The sequence below is a fragment of the Furipterus horrens genome, unplaced genomic scaffold (assembly GCF_987537825.1).
Source record: "Furipterus horrens unplaced genomic scaffold, mFurHor1.1.pri manual_scaffold_3, whole genome shotgun sequence".
In the NCBI taxonomy this organism is placed as follows: Eukaryota; Metazoa; Chordata; class Mammalia; order Chiroptera; family Furipteridae; genus Furipterus; species Furipterus horrens.
Genome location: NW_028327173.1, coordinates 182,053,572 through 182,076,708, shown reverse-complemented (window position 1 = coordinate 182,076,708; position 23,137 = coordinate 182,053,572). Strand labels below are relative to the sequence as shown.

At 38.4% G+C, this 23,137-nt stretch overlaps 1 protein-coding gene across 3 annotated transcripts in view; it reads left to right on the top strand.

Annotated features, from left to right (window-relative positions):
- Positions 1-22,825, top strand: part of PPP2R5E (protein phosphatase 2 regulatory subunit B'epsilon) — a 134,133-nt gene extending 111,308 nt beyond the window's left edge. For 2 of the 3 annotated variants that reach the window (XM_090270965.1, XM_090270964.1), the window contains exons 6-14: positions 5,074-5,204; positions 5,371-5,430; positions 6,389-6,497; positions 7,918-7,971; positions 8,068-8,118; positions 10,310-10,429; positions 14,715-14,842; positions 17,039-17,140; positions 22,457-22,825. In XM_090270965.1, coding sequence (XP_090127091.1) covers positions 5,074-5,204; positions 5,371-5,430; positions 6,389-6,497; positions 7,918-7,971; positions 8,068-8,118; positions 10,310-10,429; positions 14,715-14,842; positions 17,039-17,140; positions 22,457-22,556 — 855 coding nt within the window. In that variant the 3' untranslated portion in view covers positions 22,557-22,825. The remainder of the gene's footprint in view (positions 1-5,073; positions 5,205-5,370; positions 5,431-6,388; positions 6,498-7,917; positions 7,972-8,067; positions 8,119-10,309; positions 10,430-14,714; positions 14,843-17,038; positions 17,141-22,456) is intronic. The other variant, XM_090270966.1, reaches the window with a different exon arrangement.
- The last annotated feature ends 312 nt before the right edge of the window (positions 22,826-23,137 follow it).

Below are 23,137 nucleotides of genomic sequence, written 5' to 3'. Positions count from 1 at the left end.
TACTTGATTGACATTTAGACTGTATGTAGATTTACACGTTGGAACCCGTATTCCCTCAGAAGTTTTAGTGTTGTGCTTTGGTGTGGGTCTTTGTTCATGCATTGTGCAGAGATATCATGGCCCTAGGTATATTGAAGTTCATATCTGGAAATTTGAATTATTCATCACATAATTTCCTTCTCTTAATTTTCTGTTTGTTTTTTTTGTTTTTCTTTATATCTCTGTGCCTTGGGAATTCCTGTTAGTTATTTGTTGGACCTTCTTGATTGATCCCCAAGTTTTCTTATCTTCTGTGTATTATACTCATCTTCTGGTTATACTTTTAGGGTAGATTTGCTCATTTTAATATTCTAGTCCTGATTTTTTTTCTGTTACATTTTGAGTTTTCATAGCTCTTATTTATTTTATGAGTATTCATCTGTAATAGCATGTTGTTTTTGTTTCAGGGATTCAGTATATTTGATTATTTTTGAGTCTGTTATAGGTCCTTCTCTGCAGTTTTTTTCCCTACTGCTTTCATTTTGGCTATTTCCTCTGAATTCTTTATGATTATTTTGGTCTTTGCCTTTTATGTTAGAATGTTTGGTGACCTTCAACTTAATGCATATAGTTATATGTTAGTCATCAAAAAGCCTCTTAGAATACAATAAAGATTAAATAAATTTTAGAAAAAGAATTAAAAAAGAAAATAAATACAATTTGCGCGCGTCTGCGCGCGCGCGCACACACACACAGCCTCTTAGAGCCTGTGCATGTGCGTGTGTTCATGCTTTCATGCGTGGGAGACCTGGCATATTGGGTAGAGACCTTGCCATTGCACTGGGAAACTCTCTGATATTAGTATATCTGTAGGTGTTTGTTCTTGAAGCTGTCAGTTTCCCTAAAAGTGGACCTCCTGATCTCCTGCCTCATCCAGAATTGGGAGCTTAGTCAGAGAAGGGGGCTGACAAAGGTCTCACTCTTCGCATGCAGAGTTCCATTTAACTCCATTGTTTTTGATGAGTGTTTCACCTAGCTGTGTGCAATGGCCCCAAGACTAGAGACTTGTTCGTTTATTTCTTCTCTCCAAACTTTGATTGTGAATCTTCGGTACATTGCATGGGACAGGGATCTAGGAGGTCTTGTTACTTCTGCAAACTTTTAACCAGCCTTCCTGTTTTTAGCTCCTTACACCTTTGCCATCAGACATATCTGGTGCCCTCCATTCTTAAGCCTGTTAAGGATTCTCTGTTTGAATTGACTTCCTTCTTGTTGGCTTCCCTCCCTGCTGGCAGAATGGAAAAACACTTGGTAGAATGGAGAAAGCGGAAACCCAAGATAGTTACCCCTTGCCATCCGCTTTCCATCTTTGAAAAGTGTACAAATCTGTCGAATCTATTCTTCAGTCCCCTGTGCCTTGTAGTTTCTTCCATTTTTATTCCTTAACTCTCCATTTTTATTCCTTAATTCAGGGAGGGTTCAAGAGGATAGAGGTTCAATCCCCCATGTCTAACTGGAAGACCCTTAATGCCTTTTTATTTTGCTGTTCTCATTTCACTGTAGGTTTGTTATGAGGTTCAGAGGAGTGTTCTTTTGTTAAATCATTACATAGTTCATCACTGTTTGTTAGCTTCCACATGTTGACAGGTCTGTCTTTGCTCTGTAATCACCTTGGAAACTTCTCAGCTTCTTACTTTGACAACCAGTTGCCTGTTATATTGTTCATCGAGGCATATAGAGATGCTGGATTATATTTTTCATTGCTTTTTTTTTGTGTGTGTGGGGAGTGTTTGGACTTTGTATATGACTAAGCACACATATTGTTTTGTTTTGGAAATCAGCTCATCTTACCCACCTCCTGCCCCCCCCCCCCCCGCTTTTTGCATGTGCACTATTATACTGTTCCCTTTGTCTCATACATCATAAAACCAGCAAGAGTGTGTTCTATAGAAGAGCAGAAAAATAATTTATATGCTGCGATTTATCTTTCTTTCTCATAGAATGTGATATATATCATGCTCGTAGCTTTGTAAATGACTCCAGTTAGACGCCTGGTAATGCATTTTCTTTAAGAGCCTAAGGAAAATATTAGTTCACTAATTTTTGTTTGATTATTATGTTTTCATTAAACTCTTAAGATTAATAATACATAAGCATAGTTAATTCAAGTTTTGCTAAGAGTGCACCATTTCAAACCTCTTATGTTGGTTGCAAATTACTCATTAAACCACTTCACAACACTTAAAAATAGAAACCAAAGGAAAAAATAGAACTCAAAAGGTTAATTATTCTATTAAGGAATAGCATGGGTAAGTTAGAGATCTTATGTCATTTTGTGCATGTAGTGGATAAGAGAGACTGAGCCATGGGGTCTTTTATTGCCTATAGGGTCACATGTGTTTCTTTTTCAGACTGTTTCCTGTAGAAATGGATAGTTGATCTGCTTATTGCTTTTTTGTGGGCTCCAATTTTCTTAACTAGTGTGTGTGTGCGCCCAGCAATGAGGGCCGTCCCTGACATTGATTGATTGATTGATTGCATGGTCAGGTGGGCACAGGTATGGCAGCTATTTTAATAGTATCTTCTTTTCAGATAGGCTGCTAGTGAAGGTGTATGGTATTGAATATGCCATGAACACTTCCACTGTCTCTAGCTCCTGATTTCTTCATAGGTCAGTCTGGATGTCACTTCCTCTAGAAGGGGCTTCCCTGATCACTCCACTTCTCCCAAATAGAGTAGATATGTCTGCTATGTATTTATAATATATAGCATCCTGAACCACCTATCTTGCAGTTTATATACCACCATTCTCATTAGACTGGGCTTTCTGAAAGCAGTTTGTGTCTGCGTACACATTTATTTAAAATATTCATTTTTTGAATGGATGGTTGGATGAATGGATAGATGACATTGTGTAGCCAAAAATTACATCTGTCTCATTACCCATTAAAAAAAAAAAACGATTTTATTTATTTAGTTTTAGAGAGAGGGAAAGAGAGAGAAACATCAATGTGCAAGAGAAACAGCGATCTGGCCTGCAACCCAGACATGTGCCCTGACAGGAAATCGAACCGGGAATCCTTTGTTTCCCAGGCCAGTGCTCAATCCACTGAGCCACACCAGCCAGGGCTTATTGCCCATTTTTGAAGACTGCTCTTCAGTTTGTGCTTCCTGCCATTATTTGAAGGGCCTTTTTTTTCCCCTTGTCTAGAACTCTGCCTTTTATTCAAAGACAAGCACCAAACAAAAGTAGATAATTTATTTGAGTATCTCCCACTGAGTATAATATTTTGCTATCAGTCTTAGCCTCATGTCTTAATCACCTGAAGTCATGCTTTTGTATATTGATAGCTTTTTGGTAATTAGGGTAGTCTGTGTTCATTTGTATGCTGTCTATATGCTCTTGAAATGTTTTGCTATAAAGTCAATATTAGAACTGTGAGTTTTGCTTTATTGTCATGATAATCAATGTATGAAGAACTCAGTAAAATTTAAACCAGTCTCTTAAGTTTGTTCTTTAGTTTGAGGAACCTGCCTTTTGTCATTTAGGAAAAAAAATAGCAGCTTTATTAAGATATAATTCATATACCAAAAATTCACTTTTTAAAATGTACAACTCATTGTTTTCTAGCACATTCAGAGTTGTGTAACCACCACTACTGCGTAATTACAGAGCATTTTGTCATCCTCCAAAGAAATGCCATGCTCATTAGCAGTCTCTCCTCATTCTGCTTTATCTCTCTATGAATTTGCTTATTTCATGTACATACGTATACATTTCATACAGTTTACAAATTTCATGCTATATGTGGCCTTTTGTAACTGGCTTCTTTCACTTCTTTTTAAATGATTTCTATCTATATCTATCTATCTATCTATCTATCTATCTATCTATTTATTTATTGAGGGGAAAGCAGGGAGAAGGAGAGAAACATTGATGTGCGAGAGAAACATCGATTGGTTGATCAGTTGCCTCTTGCACACCCCCAACTGGGGACCTGGCCCACAACCCAGGCATGTGCCCTGACTGGGAATTAAACTGGAGACCTTTCAGTTCACAGGCCAGTGCTCAACTCATTGAGGCACAGCAGCCAGGGTGCTTCTTTCACTTTGTATATGAGGTTTGTTATCCATGTGGTAACATACATCAGTACTTTATTTCTTTTTATGACCAAATATTTTACTGTAACACATTTTGCTTATCTGTGCATCAGATAATGGACATTTGGGTTCTTGACTCACTCTTTGGCTGTTATGAATAATACTGGTGTGAACATTCTTGTACAAGTTTTTGTGTTGACAAACACTGATCTTATCAGGTTCGAGCTATTGACTTTACCAATGACTTTACAAATGATTGGGGGCTTTAAAAATGTTATTCATGTATAACATACATGTGAAAATGGTGACTGTTCACCTCAGTGAATATTTACAAAGATTTTTATTTACTTAACCTATGTAACAAGAACCAAGATCTAGAAAGAAACGTTGCCTGCATCATTGGGGACTTGTGGATGTTTGCTTTGGTGTAGGTTGTTTCATTAACTTGTATGCTCTGGTAGAGCTGAAGGCTTATCTTAACTATATGTCTGGAACATAAGCTCAGTGGGTAGCTTATGTCATAGTAGTGAAGTGGTTGAAATAATGGACTCTAGGGCCTCGGCTTCTTGAGTTCAAATCCTAGCCCTACCACTTATTAGTTTTGAGACCATGGGCAAGTTTACTTATCATTTCTGTGCCCCCGATTTCCTCATCTATAAAATGGAGATAAAACTATCTCATAGGCAGTAATAATATAATTAGATTACTTAGAAAATTGCCTGATAACCATACTAAGTGCTGCTAGGTATTATTATTATTATTATTATCATTATTATCATCATTATTATTATTATTATTATTATGTATCTCTTCACTAGAGTATAAGCCCCTTGTTTGACTTATCACTGTATTCCCAACAGCTAGCAGTGTACCTGGCACATAAAGATACTCAAGTTGAGGAAGGAAGGAAGGGGTTTATAATAATGAGTGGCAGAATTCCTAAATTTTTCCCTGAAACCGATTTTGACAGCTGCACTCTTTTGTTTACAACAGCTCTTGGAGCTATTTGACAGCGAAGACCCTCGGGAACGCGACTACTTAAAAACAGTCTTACACAGAATTTATGGCAAGTTTCTTGGTCTTAGAGCATTTATCCGAAAACAGATTAACAATATTTTTCTAAGGTAAGTACAGGGAGGGGGGAGAAGGAGAAACAAAATTGATGGTCTTATAGAAGTAATGAATACACGGTAAACCTCAAATATTTGAGCATAATAGACTGACTTTCTTCTCTCTCTCTCTCACTTCCTTTCTCTCTCCCTCTCTCCTTTCTCTCTCTCTTTCTTAAAGGTTTGTTTATGAAACAGAACACTTCAATGGTGTAGCTGAACTGCTGGAAATATTAGGAAGGTAAGCACATTTTATCAAATTGCTAATCTCAGTGGAGTATCATTCTATAAATTAGGTTCAGGTGGAGCAGGGAACTGTTGACCTAGATCTCTTGCTGTACATACATCGGATACTCTCACTTGTGCTTTAGCATGTTTCCCAGCTGACTCTCTGAAACACAATTTCTTGTTCCCCTTGTTCCACAGTTCTGCATTGCTAATTCTACTGGGATGACAGAAAGAGCTAACAGTTTATTCCTCATTACATAGCCAGTACATCTTATTCTTGTTAGTTTCCAGGCTACCTGTCCTTTGCCAAATCTTTTGAAAGCAAGTTTATAATAAATTGGAAAGACTGCCATTTTCAAGGGAACTGTGTACCCAGGTGTAGTTCTTGAGCAGCTGTTCCTTGGCATCATGGAATGAACTGGAAGGAGACAGCTGTTGTGTAGGTTTCTACACACAAGGGAGACTAATGTAACTGGACAATGTGATTACTTAGCCTCTCCTCCTCATATGAGGAGAAAAAGAAGGTGGAGTCACAAAGTTTTCTCTGCAACATCCCTAGGCTGGCTCTACGGTATTCTTGGTCTGAGCACAGATGTCAGGCACAGGAAGGAGTGATGTCTGGGACTGGAAAGGGTCATTGTGAGCAAGGCAGGCAATTACTTAGGAAAGGAAAAGAGGAAGAGTAAAGAGTTGTTGATACAAAGGATTTTGGGACCATCCAGTTAGGTTTAAGAGCACAGGAGCCCATGCTGGGAGATCAAAAGCAGATTTTCTTCTCTTAAATTTCCTTCCTACTTACATGTATTCTTTGAAGTAACTAAGAAATCTTGAATGTTACTGGGATGGGTTTTGGGTTGCTCTGGACCAATCATACACTGATAAAGATTTAACCCGATCTCACAAGAATAATTTGTCTCAGTTCAGCTTGTTGTGGTAACATTGCTAATTCATGTCTCTTTTCTTTTTCCTAGTATTATCAATGGCTTTGCTTTACCTCTTAAGGCAGAACACAAGCAGTTTCTGGTGAAAGTGTTGATCCCTTTACACACTGTAAGGAGCTTGTCGCTCTTCCATGCCCAGGTAGAATTTTGCACAACTATGTTTTTGAAAGCAAAGTAAAGTTTACAAACTCAGTGTTTTCTTGATATTGATATTTACTTAATTAAAAAAAAAGACCTGTTAAAGTTTCAGATACTCCCCAAAGAAAATAAAAATGTGTAAATATGTGTTTTTCAGTGTGTAGAAAACTCATGGGAATATTTTTCAAGTGAAAGTTACATTTATTTAGTCCTCTCACTTTTCAGAGAATTTAGAAGACTTGCCCCATTCACAAATTATATATTGAATACGTCGTATATAATAAACTATATGGGCTTTTCAGATTTAGATCTTTGGACATGGGTAATCATTTTTGAATGTTCTCAAACATTTTGTCTCAACCTTATTTTGCAATAGTCTATAAGTTGTCCTTTGCTCCCTCTTCTAGTTCATTCACAATATTTTTCTAACTTTCTACACACAAATAAATACTCGCACAAGTAAACAAATCAGTATTTTCACATCTTTTTATTTTTACCCTCCATTACTTTAAAAAACATACCCTGTCTTGTTCCCACTCTAATTTCCATTCTAACACTGCCTTGCATGGTATGCATGTCACTAAGGGGTAGATAAATGATCTAGTGGTGTTTTAATTTTAATATTTCAAACCTCTGACTCCCCAGTCCCCCCAATGGCAATGTTTTGAGTTTGCATAAAAATATAACACATTTTTCTGAGCAGTGTTCCTCTTTAAATTTGAAATTCTGTGTTTCGAGGAAAAATTAGTCCATATGCTTCTCATTTAGAACACCCTCAAAGTGTTTCACAAGAGTGGATTTTTTGTCCAAGAATCTTTAGGAGTCCTTTTACAAATCTTGCCTCTAGTTTTTGAAGCAAGGTATCACATTTGGTGATCATTTAAAAGAATTCTTATTGAGATGAGTTTGCATCATATATAAAACCCATATTTCTCCAGGTTCTAACTGGCAGGTAGAATGTTTTTTATGTCTTCTTGAAACTGCTTTAGTTTGCATGAGCCATTTCAGGCAGTCAGCAGGGTTTTGGGAAGAGCCTACTTCTCAGAGAGCACTCTTGTGGAACCACAGTAAAACCCAGTACTGTTGATGTAACAAAGAGTGAAAGGAAGCCCATGAGGTGTAACTCAAACTATATAGATGAGATACTCGCAGAATATACTTAATGTGATCTTTCACCCCCGATTTTCATTATCTGGTTATTTCATATCCCAATATTCTTTCTTAAAAACCTCTCCTGGAGCCTTATTAGTGTCAGTCTTTTTATTTTGCTTTATATATTTTTAATTTTTAAAAAATAATTAGACATGAAGTTATAGAAACCAGAGTCTGGGAACTTTTTAGGAAGTTTTACTAATACATCTTTTGAACCCTTAATATATAGAATTTCCAACTTTGTCTTTTTTGTTTGTTTGTTTCTGCAGCTGGCGTATTGCATAGTACAGTTTCTGGAGAAAGATCCATCTCTCACAGAACCAGTAAGTATTTTTTCCATAGTTTCAAAGTGTGGATCACTTTTCATGGAGTTTATTTGAAAAATTAAGTGTCATTTGTTCTTCTCCTTTTCATTTTAGGTTATTAGGGGGTTAATGAAATTTTGGCCCAAAACATGTAGTCAGAAAGAGGTAAGTGCTTATGTCAATGTTAATAGCTTACTAAATACTTGGCTGAGTGCCAGGCACCGAGCTAATAAGCATGTATAAACTGCATTCTCTCATTTAATCATCTCTGTAGCTCTGTAAGGTGGAAATGTGAATATTCTCATTTTACTGGTTGTGAAATTGGTGCCTAGAGAAATTAAGTAGCTGCCCGAGTGCACAAAGTGTAGATGGCTAGGCCAGGCCCCAGCTCCCTGATCGGTGAGCCCTGGACTTTTATCACAGTGCTGTGCAGCCCCATGGAAGCCAAAGTCATGTGTCCAACTGTCTAGCTCTCTCTTTCACCTTCCTCGTGCCCACCTTCATAGTATGGAGGTTTTGCTGTCACTATAGATAAATGCTAGAACAACCTGCCCCAACACCCACTTTAAAGCATAGTGTAGATGGAATCTTACTGTGTATAGTCGTGAAATATATTACAGACCTTTAGTTTCAACTGTTTACAAGTGACCCTGGAAACCTCTCACCTACAATCATGTGTACTTTTGCTGAGACCTAATCAGGCATGTGCCATGTGAAATTGTTGGGGTGGGGGGTGAGTCTCTTAGATTAGAAGTGAGCCTAGCTAGGTACCAGTTCTGCAACCCCTCTTCTGGAAGGTTAGAAACCATGTGAAAATGCCCCCCCCCCCCCCCCCCAGGTCAACTGTTAGTTTTACATTTTGGAAAAATTTTGAGAGAATTTATGTATCTTGACAAATGGCAAGGGTCTACTAAAACTTTGCTTTTAACAGAAACACTCTCCTTTCCCAAATCAGTTTCAGTTCTCCAAAACCCTACTTCATACAATTACAGAAAGTTGTCTTAATTTTTAAATACCTGTTAGGTAAAATTAAAAGTATACATTGCTAATTGAACCGGAAGCATGTAAACAAGGAGCAGACTAACAGTTACGGAGCGGGGGAGTGGTTGGGTAAGAAGGGGAAGGGTCTAGTTAAGGAACTACTATAAAGGACCCATGGACATGGTCAACAGGGTGGGGATTGACTGTGGGAGTGGTGAGTGGGCGAGGTGGAAGGGTAGCAATGGGGGAAAATGTTGGACAACTGTAATAGAAAAACAATAAATAAAAAAAAAGTATACATTGCTACCCATATGTATCTTACAATATAAAAACATTGTCATTTTTCATATTTTAATTGCATACGTAATTTTTTCTAAGATATTTATTTTTTATGCCTAAATAGGTAACTGCTTTTTATTTCTCTGTCAGTTTTCCATTATATTTAAAACAGTTGATTACACATTTTTTAAAAAAATTATTTATTTATTTATTTGAGAGAGAGCAGAAGGGAGAGAGAAAGACAGGGAGGGAAACATCAATGTGTGGCTGCCTCTCGCGCACCCCCAACTGGGGACCTGGCCCACAACCCGGGCATGTGCCCTGACTGGGAATCAAACCAGCGACCCTTTGGTTTGTAGATGGGCACTCAATCCACTGAGCCACACCAGCCAGGGCTGATTACACTTTTTATTTGGCTCCATTTTGTGATCTGAAAGCAGTTTCTTGAGGTCACGAGATTCATTGTGCTTGACAGTGAACGACTGTGTCCCTGTGCATGGTGATTGGGTCCGTGTGTGCTAAGGGTTTCAAGGGTACCTTGAATGGGGGTGAACCTGCTCACTTGTATCTTTCTGACTCTGTGTTCTGTCACCTGGCGTACCCTAAAGGAACGCCTAGCACAAGCAAGGCTGTAAACAGTTGGGAAACATATGCAGGTGCCACTATCGACTTCTGTACATGCGTGCAGGACAGCCGCACCCCCTTTGTTTTAAAAAAAAAAATGGGTGAGGGGAGGAGATAGCTGGGTTGATGTCAATAAAGGGGAGAGCCCCAGAGGGACAGTCCTGGTCCGCAGGGGTCCTGCTGCGTTGTCTCAGTGCCATTGTTCTGTGTAGGAGATGTAACACGCATTTTTCCAAAAATAATTTTTCCAAAATTTTTCCCAAAGAGCATAGGGAACTTGCTCTCAACAAGAACCTTCTGGTGAATTCCTTGTGAATGAACATCTTCTAACATGAGTTAGTACCTGATTTGTTCATGTTTAGTTTTATGTATAAATTTTTCTTAAAACAGTGCAAACTCTTATTAATTGTCATCATTCCTGTGGATTTTTTAATAAAGTGCCTGACATTTTGTGTTTTGCATGTATTTACAGGTCATGTTCCTTGGGGAGCTTGAAGAAATATTGGATGTAATCGAACCATCACAGTTTGTTAAAATTCAAGAACCTTTGTTTAAACAAATTGCCAAGTGTGTATCTAGCCCCCATTTTCAGGTAGGAGGGCATGAGCCAGAGTGGCCTATGCAACATGTATTATTTTGGTAAAATTTTATTTGTATTGAAAAATATATAATGGGCACTAGCTACCTGTTGTTACCTGTTTGCAGTTTTTTCACTTGATAATAATTTTAACAATAGGCACCTTTATCTTGAGCACTTGCTATATGCCAGCCCCTCTGATGGTTCTTTCTGCTCATTAACTTTAATTCTCACAACTGCCCTGCAAGGAGAGCAGTATGATTTTTACAGATGTGAACACTGATGTTCAAAGTGGTAACAATAATTCGTCTCCAGTAAAGTAGCTAAATAAATAAAAGGTGGACTGGTAGGGTTCCTGTAGTGTGTAAGAGAGAATACTAAAGAAAGCTTATGAAAAAAAGCACACTAATATTTTATACGGTACTGGATGCTTTACATACATTATTTCCAAACTTCAGATTATCTTATGATAATTTTGTAGATGGAAAAACAAATGAGTCCCAGGGAATAATTTGCTCAAGATCCCAAGTTAATAGGTGGTGGACTTAATAGGCATAGTTTCTTGTCAGGACCTTCCTGTGGCACTACCCTGCCTCCTTGTGGCCATCCGGGGAGAATACAGGGCAGGTGAACGTGGGCAGCCCTTTTCTCAGCTGGGCCCTGGCTGCAGTGACAAGGAACTCAGGCAGGAGGGAAGAGGGTGATCTGGGGGGAAAACACATTAGGTTTTGCCCTTTGCTATCTCACCAGATGTCCAAATAAGAGCGTAGAGAATTGTCTCTTTATATAGTGCCTGCCGATTTGAAGAGATTGTTCAGATTATAGTTGGCAGCGCAGAATCACACAGCAAACAGTGGACTTGATGGTGGACTTTTCCCCTGCCCTGTCATTATCCTGCATAGTTAGAGACACTGGCTGTGGTCTGAAGACATCTTAGTAGGTTGAATCAGTGACCTTGGGACAATCTTGGGACTGTACCACAAAGCCAAACAAACAAACAAACAAACAAACAAACAAAAAAAACCCCAAACAAAGCCAGAAACCATTATATGAAGCATTACATTCAGGTGATATAACACATGTCTAAATTTTTAAAAATGTTAGGACACTGTAGATGTTTTGCATATTAAACATGCCTGTGGTGCCCAGACATGAAGCACCTGGATTGTTTAACTTACTTTCAGTTTTCATGAGAATGTGTGGTGTAATGGAGGGCAAGGGGCAGGAATCTTTAAAAATGAGTATCACCACGGGGGCTTAAGTGATTCTTCGAAGCTCAGAAAGGAGACAGAATGTCTTAGTCAGCTGGGGCTGTCTTAGTTGGACTAACTATTCTTTTTTTTTTTTTTTTTTAATTTTATTTATTTGTTTCTTGCTTTGTTTATTTATTTATTTTTAGAGAGAGGGGAAAGGAGAGAGGGAGAGAAACATCATTGTAGGGTTGCCTCTCACTTGCGCCCCCAACTGGGGATTTGATGTGCAACCAAGTCATGTGCCCTGACTGGGATGGACTAACTATTCTAACAAAATACCACAGATTGGGTGGCTTATGACCAACAGAAGGCTGGGAGCCTGACACTAAGGTGTCACATGGCTAGGTGAGGGCTCTCTTCCGGGCCCTAGACTTCTGGCTGTCTCACATGGCAGAAGGGGCTGGGAGCTCCCTGGAGCCTCTTTTGAAAGGCACTGATCCCATTCATGAAGGCTCCTTTCTTATGACCTAAGTACTTTCTAAAGGCTCTGCCTACTAGTGCCATCATCTTTGGGGATTAGAATCTTAACATACGAGTTTTGAGGTGGCACAAATACTTAGACCGTTTCAGGTTTCATAACAAAACACCACAGACTGTGGGGCCTGAAAACAGAAGTCATTTCTCCCAGTTGTGGAGGCTGGAAGTCTGGGTCAGGGTGCCAGCATGATCGGATGCTGGTGAGGGCTGGCTTCCTGTCTTGCAGACGGCCACCTTCTCACTGTCCTCACACAGCCTTTCCTTGGTGTGTGCACTTGGAAAGAGGCACTCGCTGCCTCTTATAAGGCCACCATGCCTGTCAGATGAGGGCCTTAACCTTATGACCTCACTTAACCTTTATTACCTTCTGTCTCCCAAAACTGGGGGTTGGGGCTTCAACATAGGAATTGGTGGGGAATGGGGAAATGACACAACTTAGTCCATAGCAGAAAGAAAAAATAATTTTAAATTATTTGACAGAAGTAAAACTGAGAACAAAAGAAGGAAAAGGGTTCTTCTTGACTCATTCATTAAAGTGTTCATTGGTTCATCCAGCAAACATTTATCCTGTGCTACCCTGCGTAGCCAGATACTTACCACGACTTGCTCCAGGTGTGGCATTGGGGCCAGAAAGTGCCTGGCTAGAGACACTGCCCCCATATGTGTAGGAGAACAGTGGGTCCCAGGAAGGTAGTGGTTCTGTTCTAGGGCCAGACCTGTTAACTTTTACTTTCTATAAACAACGTCTTGCCTCTTTAAGGTGCTTTACTGCATACTGTCTTTCTGTAAGTGATTTATATATTGACATACCGATATATAGAGATTAAGATACCTGTTAGCATTAAGTGGCTCATTATTGGATGTGGGAAAAGCCGAGATCTCTTCTTCTTTACCAGCATACTCCTGTGTTCTCTTTAAAAATTCTTCCTTTCAGGTGTGAGTTTCAGAGTGGTCTCATCGATTCCTCTCCTTTTTCCCTCCTTTCCTTGCTTCGTGTTCTACCTGAGATGCACCAGACACTGTCTGTGCTGGTCCCTGTGCCCTCCCTTCCTGAATTCCCTCAGCCTCAGATGCCCTTCCCTTTTCCATCCTTTGAAGCCCAGCTGCGATGCCACCTCCTGTATTGTCGTCCTGCCACTCCTCTCCCCTACGCCATCTCAGTGGTCCTTTCTGCCCTTCCTTTCAGCAAGTTATTGCTGTATCTGGTAGGATATTTATCACACACAGTTCACATTGGATAGGCCTGTAGATTCCTTCTTTCCCCACCAGCAGATGAGCTCTGTAGGGATAACAAGAGTAGAGAGGTTAAGAGGAAGGACTTTGGAGTCTGCCACTTGCTAGCCATGTGACCTTGAGCCTCACTTTCTTCATTTGCAAAATAGAAATAATGTTACCTACTCTGTGTGCTGGTTGTGAGGATTAAACAACATGTATGTGAAGCACTTTGCACAGTGCCTGGCATGTAGTAAGCATTCAGTAATGATTAGTTGTTTTCTTTGTAGTCTCAGAGTCTAGTGCCTCACAGGCCCAGGACTTTTTCTTTTTTTTAAGCAAGTTGAATAATGTAAATGGAAATATTCTAATTTCTCAGTCTGTTGTTGGGTGCCTCTTGTACAGTTTTATTAAATTAAGACTAATTTAAGATCGAATTTAATTTATTAAATTATAACATAATTTCTTAATCTGATTGAACAAAAAAAGCCACTCTTCCCTTTATCCATATAACTATTCTTTCTAGAGATTTTAGATTTTTTTTTTGAGATTTGGTTTATTATGATTCTTATTATTTTAGATTACTTTTTATATTTTTAGATTATTTTTTGAGGTGTTCTGTTGAATTCATAGAGTCATTTGATAGTGTGGTAGTCAGAGAAAAGGGAGCTGAGATAGCAAGCAGGCGTATGTCCACCATTGTCCCCTAGTCCAAAAGTAGAGTGACTTTCTCCTGGCTTATTTAGTTCAGAGGAAGGGAGACAGAAATGAACTCTGGAAAGAGTCCCGGCTTTTACAGTTTACTAGTAATGTGACCTCGGCCAGGTTACCAGTCTCTCTGAACCTCAGTGCCCTCCTCTGTACAAGGAGCACAGCAGTCCCTATCCTCAGGTGCTGGTGAAGGTGGGACGCTCTGCCTGCAGCGCAGGCACATGCCTGCCATAGGAGGTGTTTAGCACAGGTAGCTGCTCTGCAGCAGTGGGCGGCCGGGTTTTTCTCAGCAGCTGTTGACTGAGTGCCAGCCATGGGCTGTGGAAGGGGGAGGCAGGGTGGCACAGGGAATAAAGGTGTCTGGGACCTGGGAGCTATGCAGAAGAAATGCGGACTCAGATGGAATGGGCAGTATGACAGGAGAATAGGAATAGGAAAACTTCCTTCCTTTCTCCAATTGGATGGACCACTTTGAAACTTTCTGAAAGATTTTAAATCCACAAAAATATGGAGTGTGATTAATATTTAATTTTACACTTGATTGAATGATGTAAAAATAACATTAAAATACTCTTGTTTGGAGATTTATAATTTTATTTAGTCTTTGTCTTGTTCTCTCTTAACATTTTATTTTTCTTTTCTCCAAGGTGGCAGAAAGGGCACTGTATTATTGGAATAATGAATACATCATGAGTTTGATAGAAGAAAACTCGAATGTCATCCTTCCCATCATGTTTTCCAGTCTTTATAGGATTTCAAAAGAACATTGGAATCCGTAGGTTTTCCCCTCCCTCCCTCCCTTCTGTTTTTGTTCCTCCCTCCCTTCCTCCTTCCTTCCCTTTCTACCTCCTTCCCTCTCCATCTCTTCCTTTGGTCTTCTCTCCCCCCCTCCTTCTCTTTTGCTTAATATAATGTCTTCAGTGCTTGCTTTGTGCCAGATGCTGTGCTTGTTGCTAAAGACAGATATGTGAAAAGGTAAAATCTCTACCTTTTCAAATTCACTGACTGGTTGACAAGACCCACAAGTAAACAGATACTTTATAAAACAGTGTCTTATATGTGGTCTGTTAACACATCAGTTTACATGAGGGCTTCTGACCTGTCTGTGAAGGTAGTAGATATGGGATGCTCTGGAGCAAGAGGAGAGGCTTTTGTGGACATTGAGGGGATGGTGGCAGGTGGGTGGGATGGGTGAAGCCATTTTATTTTAATTTCTTTGAAAGATGTTATTTATTTTGAGAGAGAAGGGAAGGGAGGGAGGAAGAGAGGAAGAGAAGCATTGATGTGAAAGATAAACATCAAACATCGATCGGTTACCTCTCATATGCTCCCCCACTGGGGACCGATCCCACAACCCAGGCATGTACCCTGACCAGGAAGTCTTAACTGGCAACCTTTCAGTTTTCAGTTAGAACATGGATCTCTCTGGGTTTGAGAGGGTTAAAGCACAAGGTATTTGGGGAGGTTGCTGGAAGACAAGTTTAGAAAGGGCAGTGGGGCCCACATGTGCCTTCACCAAGTAGATGATAAGGAAACACTGAAGAGTTTCGAGGAGGAATATGATATGAAGTGATTTGCATTTTACCAAAATCCATTTCTTAAAAACCAACTCAGTCATATATGTTTTCTAGGGGAGAAAAGTTTAAAATCTTCAAAAAGAACTTTAACATCTAGTGCTATGAAAGTTAAAGCATTCTGTATTTGAATGGCTTTACATATTTCTCTGTGGAATAGAAAAGTTAATGTTGCATTAAAAATTAGCAACTAGTATTCAATATATCTGTAATTTGGCTTTAAAAGTTCTACATACAACTGCAAAATGACACATTTTTCGTTTTTCAAATTTGCCAAATTTTATTAACGAAAGTTGTACAAATTATGAGCTAGTAAACAATTAAGTCTCCTATGCAGCTAGCCTCTTGAGAACCCAGAGAGGGGTTTTATTTTAGCAAGGGTGTGTGACCGCTCAGCATACTGTCTTTGGCCCTTCTCCATTGCTGTGTGGAGTTATTTGGGGAGGTTATTCCCCTCAACAGAAGGGAGCATAAGTTTTCCTTTAATAATAGGCAATGGGAAGAAGCAACGCAGCAAGGACACTTTCTTACAAATGTTTTGGAAACATCAAACCTATTACTTCACATATGGCCTAACTTTTACCAGTGCCTTTTTCGGAGGTGTGGGGAGCGTGTTGTTGCAAAATGGAAGTCCTGTTTGTCTGTTTTTGCAAAGGGCAATGCTACTTAGACTCTAGTCTGAAGCTATCAAGCCCACGTGGGGCAGTCTGCACATCACTCAAGAGCTTGTTCTTCCGCTTGGTACTTGATCAGTATGGACCACCGTTTTGGCTGTGTAGCTGTGTGCTATTCCATAGTTAATAGCAGGCATGACCAGCTTGCCAGTTACTTTACCAGTAATGTATTGGGGACTAAGCAGGCATATCACAATTAGAAACATAACTCATATTAAACTGCCCAACTTCAAGGGCTTTAACATCATATCTTTGAATAATACATATTACTTGTTTCCATGGGAACAGCTTTTGATTTTGATGAATTATGTATATTACCCCTTTAAAAATAAAATTCCATGCAAAGTCAGGTCTCTAAGGTTAGTCCTACCACAGGTACTCCTTTTTTAGGGTGAAGTTGCTTTATTTTAATGCTTGCCTTTTTATTAAATGAAGTTAAGTGCCCACAGGCAAGTCTATTCTGGGTACCAATAAGTAGAAGAGAAAAATTAGATTTTTCTTTTTATAGTCCTGCTGTCCCTCAGAAAGATGTCTTGCTTTGAACACTAAAGAATGTAACTCCTGATGTGGAACTGAGCTGTAGGTCATTTCTAGTTCCCACTAAAAAGGGGTGGAGATGGGGTGCAATACGTGGAGCTCATTCAAAGCTTGTGCTTTCACTTTCTTCACGAAGCCTCGCGTGTGTAAGACTAATCAACAGGTTCCCTTCTCTCTGCTTCCCAGGGCTATCGTGGCGTTAGTCTACAACGTGCTGAAGGCATTTATGGAGATGAACAGCACCATGTTTGATGAGCTGACAGCCACATACAAGTCAGATCGTCAGCGGTAACTTTTTAAAGCTTTTTTGTCAGCTGTGCATAAAACCATTGAGTTCTTTCCTTGCTCTTTGCTAAAGTTGCCTGCTTCCACCGAAATCCTAAGCAGCACAATTTTATTTATTTATTGGTTCATTTCTGCATGCTCATTAGCTGTGTCTTTATTAGTTTGCCACTGGTTAACGAAGTGTCCTTTTGAAAAAGGTTGCTTTCCTCCCTCCCCTCTACAGTGTTTCTCTTCTGCCTCAGGGTTAGGAGCTTGGCGCAGGTGGTATTTCAGGCCCACTTACGGGGACCGTCAGGTAGTTTGCCATCTGGATTCATTCCTGTTCTGAACTTACTTGAAATACAGTTGGGTTGATCTTGTACTTCACTCTGACAGCAGGAGGGATGAGGCACCATTTTGTTTAGCTCTTTGGCCCAGAACTTATTTTCTATTCTAGGAGCCAGCAAATGCATTATAATTTAAAGGGCAGTGAAAAGGCAACGGGTTGAAGGGTCTGTTATTGTATAAATCTTGAAATGTTTAAGACAAAAGGGGGCAAAAATCAGTTGTACTCTTTATAATAAATGCTTACCGCCGAGTAAAGCCTTTCTTGATTTTATTTATGTGATTCTTCCATTTTGTTATTTATTGTTTACTATGTCAAACTTTCCTAAAGATGTTGACTTAGTCCATTAGCACCGCTGTAATAAAATACCACATATGGGTATTTTATGGGTGACTTATAAAAAACAAAGTTATTGAGCTGGAAGAACAGGTGCATGGTGCCAGCGTGGTTGGATGAAGGCCATCTTTCTGGTTCATAGCTGGCACCTTCTCATTGTGTCCTCACTTGGTGGAGGGGACAAGGGGTTTCTGTGGGATTTCTGATAGGAGCACTAATCCCATTCATGAGGGACCCATCCTCATGATCTAATCACCTCTCTAATGGGCCCCACCTACTAATATCATCACCTTTTGGGGTTAAGATTTCAGCATATGAATTTGGGGGAGGGGCAGACACATGGTTTAGACCATGGCATGAATGTACTTGTAGAAATTTAGTAAAGTCTAGAGTGTTTGTTAGTAGTGTGACCTTTGCGTTTTGGCTTTGATCACACAGAAGCAAATGCCACTTTTTATATTATAAAACCATGGACTTCAGAAGGCCCCAGAGGTATGTGAGAGTTCAGACCCAGGACCTTGTGGAATCTCTTAAGCAAAGCTATTTATGGTCCCCTTGCTTCTTTGCTTTGCCTGGTTTTGAATGTGTTACTTGCATTTTAATGATAAAGAGCAATGAGGGGAAAGGTTTGATGGCAGGAGACAAATGACCATCATAATCAATAAAAAAAAAATTACCAGGATGTGATATATTGAAAAGCAGCTTAATTATGGAATATAACAAGTGTTTAGCTATGGTCAGAAGAGGCTGAGGCTTTTTACAGATAGTGAAGTAAGTATCAGTTGTGGAACGTGTTGTGTCATACTTGCTATTTAAAGAACTTTTCATTTACTATATTTACAGTTTTTGCAAATTGTTGAATTTATAATAACTTTTCCTGTCCCAAACTTAGAATGTTATTTAAATAAAGAAGGTAAAGTACCTATTTTCATACTGTGATGTGTTATTAAAAGAGTGTGCTGTACATAATGTTCCTTTATAGCAACTAAAAGTTTATTATCCTAGTTGCATAAGGATGAAATTTGTAGAATCCCATTAATAGTATTAAAGACCTTATTTCTAAAATACTGAAATTGATTGAAGTACATTAATTTATAGTTATTGAACTTTAATAGTGAAGTTGTTTTCTGACCATTGATTATTTAACTAGACCAAACTTGAAAAAAGATAAGAGTTAACCAAGGGGACTAGGCATAGACTCTAAAGTTGATTCTGATGTTCTGATACATTCAAGTGACTTATAGTGAGTGGCCTTTCTTAATGAGAGGAGGATTTTTTATTTTTTTAAAGCAAAGGTAATATTTTGTCCAAGGAGCAATAGAAGGTTATACTGAACAGATGGAAACATTGGCTTCTCCGTAGATATAGAAATAGAAAGAGAGAATAGACTTATTTAGTACGTTCAGAGAAGAACTGAATGAAAGATTTCATTTCTGGATGACAAGGTGTTACTAACTGTTTCAGTTCAGTTAAAATTTTAAGTATTACAAATTTGAAATGGTGGGTGGAATAAGCAACTAGCACTGTTAGGTACACATGCCAACAGTAGTACTATGTAAGATTGAAATTGTAGAGAATTTGACAGTATCCCTAGCTTGAAAATATGGTTAAGTTTTTAAATTCCCACCTACAGGCAGAGAGAAAAGTGGAAAATAATGGGGATGACGCTAACTACATCAGAAACATTTAGAATGTTCGAAGATAAAGTTGTTAGCATAAAAGATTTATGATAAATAAGCATGAAGTTCATCCTGGAAGGAAAGCCCCACAGAACAGATTGCATAAAATGCCATAAAACTTTTGATCAAAGACATAAGTGAAGGGAGAGAAATTAGGGGAAAAGGGGACAACTGTAATTGAAAAACCAAAAAAAAAAAAAAAAATTAAAAAAAAAAAAGACATAAGTGAAATGCTTCAGTATAATGATGATGAATATTTTGATATTTGTCCTTAATTTAAACCATCAATTAGAGCAATATGAACCTAATGTATGTTTATATTGTTCCTAAGCTGTTGCCTACCAATTTCTTCTCCTTCTCATTCCAAATATAAAGATCATATGCTTTGAAACTCAGCAGTATCTACAGAATTGACTTAAATGTACTCAAATCAGTGTTCTCTGATAACATTTATTTAGACTTAATATTATCCTTAAAGTGTACTGAGAAACTAAAAGTGATAATTTACCAAACAGCTTGCTTTTAGAGTTAAGAATCTGGAATCCATAATGATTGAAGGATTATCTAGTCTTACCCCTATTGCCCTACTAACATAATTTTTCAGGGTCGAAATTACCCAATAGGTAATTGTTTGAAGAACTGTTATATCCACTGAAATTCATATTGTGCAGATTATATTTGAGGTAGATGAAACTAATTATGGTAAACAAGGCTTAAAATAACAAAAATAGTAATTATGAAATGATAATATTACTTACCATATTACATAATTAAATATTCCCTTAAGACTAGTTGGATGAGAATATAAAATTACTTAAGTATTTCTAGAGATTTTGGGGGAGGAAGGGGAATGAAGATTAATTTCTATTGCTATAGATATCAAATACAACTTTAAAAAGTTGGTGATGATATAAAAGTATATGAAGCATTGGAATTATTTACAAATTTCACTTAACCTGTGCGGATTTTCCTGAGTAAATATTGTAGTGTAAGTGACATTAAGTCCTTGCTAGGTAAAGTAGCACAAGGACCATATCACCCATGCCTGAGAAGGCAGAGCCCTTCTTTTCAGGAATTACCTGAATTTATGGATACACAGATATCATTGGGGTGTGCTGTTTACTGGTTCATCACAGCACAGGGAAGCTAGGGGCAGTACAGTGAATTATTTTTAATAAATGCATATTTATTTAATTTACAGAATAATCATGTATTCCTGGATTATGTTCTTCCAACTTGGTTGATGTTAAATGTTATCTAAAAATGTCTGTGGCAAAATAACCCTATTTTAGACATTTGGAGTTTTGGGTAAATTTTACCAGTATTTCCAAAAGACTGGAAGTCACTAGTCACACTGATATTGAACTAAATTTGAAGGCTTGGGACATTAAAATTTTAATATATAATTATATAGACAAAGTTCTGTTCAGATCATTAAAACTGAAATCACAAAAGAAAGAATATTTAATTGGGTCGTATGAGATCTATCCAGAAGGTATCCACCCGTGTAATATGAAAAATAGACATTTATTGAAAAAGATAGAAGATACAAGAAACATAGGACAATGACACCTCAGTCCCCTTTAAAGTAGGCTGTTTTGGACCTCACGCAGTTCTCCCAATGTGCCATCAGCTGCCCCGTCATTGTTTCCTGAATCTCATCAAGAGTCTGAAATCTCTTCCCTTTCAGAGGTGGTTTTAGTTTTGGGGAAAGCTAGAAGTCACAGGGCACCAAATCTGGGCTGTAGAGGGTGCTGAGTCACCTGGGTGGTTTGATGTTTGACTGAAAAACTGCCTCAGACTTGATGCATGAGCAGGCCTGTTGTTGTGATGAAGCGGCCAGTCACCATTTGCCCATAGCTGCGGCCTTCTGAATCATCCCAATAGTTCCCGCAGAGGAATGTTCAAGCTTAATGCAAAATTTGATACAGATTTGTTGTTCTACTCAGTCATTTTTTTTTTAAAGTTTCTATTTTTAGAGAGAGGGGAAGGGAGGGAGAAAGAGAGGGAGAGAAACATCAATGTATGAGAGAACTGTTGATCAGTTTTCTCTTGCACACCTTCCACTGGGGACCTGGCCCACAAGCCAAGCATGGGCCCTGACTAGGAATCCAACTAGCAACCTTTTACTTTGCCGGCCAGCATTCAGTCCACTGAGCCACACCAGCCAGGAGCCACTTGGTCATTTTGAATGCGATGGCCACACAGTACACATGTTCACTCAGTGGCGTCTACCACCCCCACTGACTAGTACAGCTAAGTCATTGTTCAGGCATGTGCATTCCAGTCCACTCTCCTTGGCTGCCAGGTTACATCGATGTCACACAAATTGTTCTTGCTATGTTAACAATGGTTGGACTTTTTCCAGACAGACTTTGTATATATAAATATAAAACAAATTAATGATTTAGATTTTGTGATTCATTAATCCTATACAGACAAGATACTGCTAAAGAGTTTACATATACATAGTGTAGAAAACATATATATTCATAAAGAGGAACTATATTTTCTTGATCTACTACATTCTCTGTATCAGTGTGATTTCTAGTGTTCCTTTTGAGAAACTAAATATTTGGAGACAAAGAAAATTAGATTTTAACTAGACCCCAAGTGAAAGTCACTAATGTGTCCTTGGATTTTGGATAACAGATACATATAAATGATCCCTGTTTTTGTTTCTCAGTAATTTGGAAGTTAATATTCTGTATTAAGTATAAAGGAATATTAATATAAAATCTAAAAATATTTTTGTCATCTCCTACTCTCTTCATTGATACTACTTTATGTAAGTGTCAGAAGAAAAAAAAAAAAGGCAAGAGAAAAACCAAAAGGAAAAAACACTCACAAGCTTAAGGCCAAATTTTTCAGCCCTTTTAAAACATACATGGGGAAAAGTATGTCAAAGGGGCAGTTACTGATGAATAATCGCTTTAAACCTTCCCAGGTATTTAACCTTGCATTCTCTTTCTTTCCCAGTGAGAAAAAGAAAGAAAAGGAGCGTGAAGAATTATGGAAAAAACTGGAGGATCTGGAGTTGAAGAGAGGTCTTAGACGTGATGGGATAATTCCAACTTAACAAAAATGATGACAACAACATTACTAACCTGTGGAGTCACACATTTATGTAGTAGAAGATGGAGCAACAGTTTTCTGTATTGTGCAACTTTACAGTAGATTTCACATTTGTTTCATTATTACAACAGCACTGTATATACCTGTCTCTTAAGTAAAGGAAAAAAAAATAAGGACTTCAATCCAAAGTTTGGACAGTAGATGGACTTCTCAGAACATTGCAAACATAATCATTGTTCTAACCCTTATTAAAAAAAAAAAAAGCAGTCTTCAGAGATCTGTTAATGAAATTGCTGTTACAATTCATTGTCAGGAGTTCCTTATTTATCATTAGCAGAGAGTATGAAACAATTTTTAAATGTGAACAATCTTAAATTTAGCTTGTCTTTCTGCTAAACTGTTAAATGTATTTATAGTAAAGGAAGAAAAAAAAGAGACTGTCATTTCCATATCAGTTTGTATAACATTCTCCTCTGGATAACTTGACTGTAATTTGACATCTTTTCCTTTTGCACATCTTCATGAGTTGATTGTCCACATGGAATGGGACCCTGAATTAATTATAAAGGCTCCTGATAAAAGTTT